The following is a 758-nucleotide window of genomic DNA, read 5'->3' as shown; positions in this document are numbered from 1 at the left end:
CCTCACTCAGCTGGGGCCTCCGGGAGCCCCGCAGCCGGGCCGGCAAAATCCGCGTGCACCCGCGGGGCAACCTCTGGGCCACCGGTGAGTCCCTGGGACCCGGGCAAGCGCCCCTCACCAGCACGCTCTCATCCCCTTTTCCTTCTCTGGCCGCCCCTCAGCCACAGACATCAGTGCCTGGGCTGGTGGGGACCCTGCAACTCCTCTAATTAAATGGGGAACTTGGACCCAGGCAGGGGAGAGTGGCTGCGATCACTCAGCTAGTGTCAAACAAGGCTGAGCTGGGTGCTCCATCTGCTCAGAGCTCTGCCCCTGCTTCTTGTTTAAACAAGACCTACGACTCTGCTAACGTCTGTCTTCTCCCTGCACCTCCTCCATCCAGAAACCTCCTCATTTCCACTTCCAAGCAGGCGGCACAACTGGCAGGGTTGGCCCTGGCCCTGGCCCACCCCGCCTTCTAGCTGCGCCCCCTCCACCTGTTCAGGAAAAGTTGAGACACAGGCTCTGCCACCCCAAGGGTCTTTACGGCTCCTGGGTGAGAGTGTATTCCTTCCATGAGAACTAAAAGGTGGGAGAGATGGGAGCGTCCCCACTGGGATAGGATCCTTGCTCCCTCACTTCCTTGTGTCCAGGCACCTCTTTTTTTTTTTTTTTTTTTTTTATCGGAACCTCTTTTCTAGGTCACTTCATGGGCAAGAAGAGCCTGGCGCCCCCCAGCTCATCCCTACTGGAGACAGGTCCCCACGCCTCTCTGGGGG

General features: G+C 59.2%; 1 protein-coding gene across 1 annotated transcript in view; it reads left to right on the top strand.

Annotated features, from left to right (window-relative positions):
• Positions 1-5: 5 nt before the first annotated feature.
• NMB (neuromedin B) overlaps positions 6-758 on the top strand; it is a gene marked incomplete at its 5' end in the record, with an annotated part of 3,459 nt that continues 2,706 nt past the window's right edge. The window contains 2 exons of the mRNA XM_006769610.2: positions 6-84; positions 681-751. Coding sequence (XP_006769673.1) covers positions 6-84; positions 681-751 — 150 coding nt within the window. The remainder of the gene's footprint in view (positions 85-680; positions 752-758) is intronic.

This window comes from Myotis davidii, unplaced genomic scaffold, assembly GCF_000327345.1.
Source record: "Myotis davidii unplaced genomic scaffold, ASM32734v1 scaffold324, whole genome shotgun sequence".
Classification (NCBI taxonomy): Eukaryota; Metazoa; Chordata; class Mammalia; order Chiroptera; family Vespertilionidae; genus Myotis; species Myotis davidii.
Note: the sequence above shows the minus strand (reverse complement) of the source record. Positions and strands in the feature narration are given on the sequence as shown.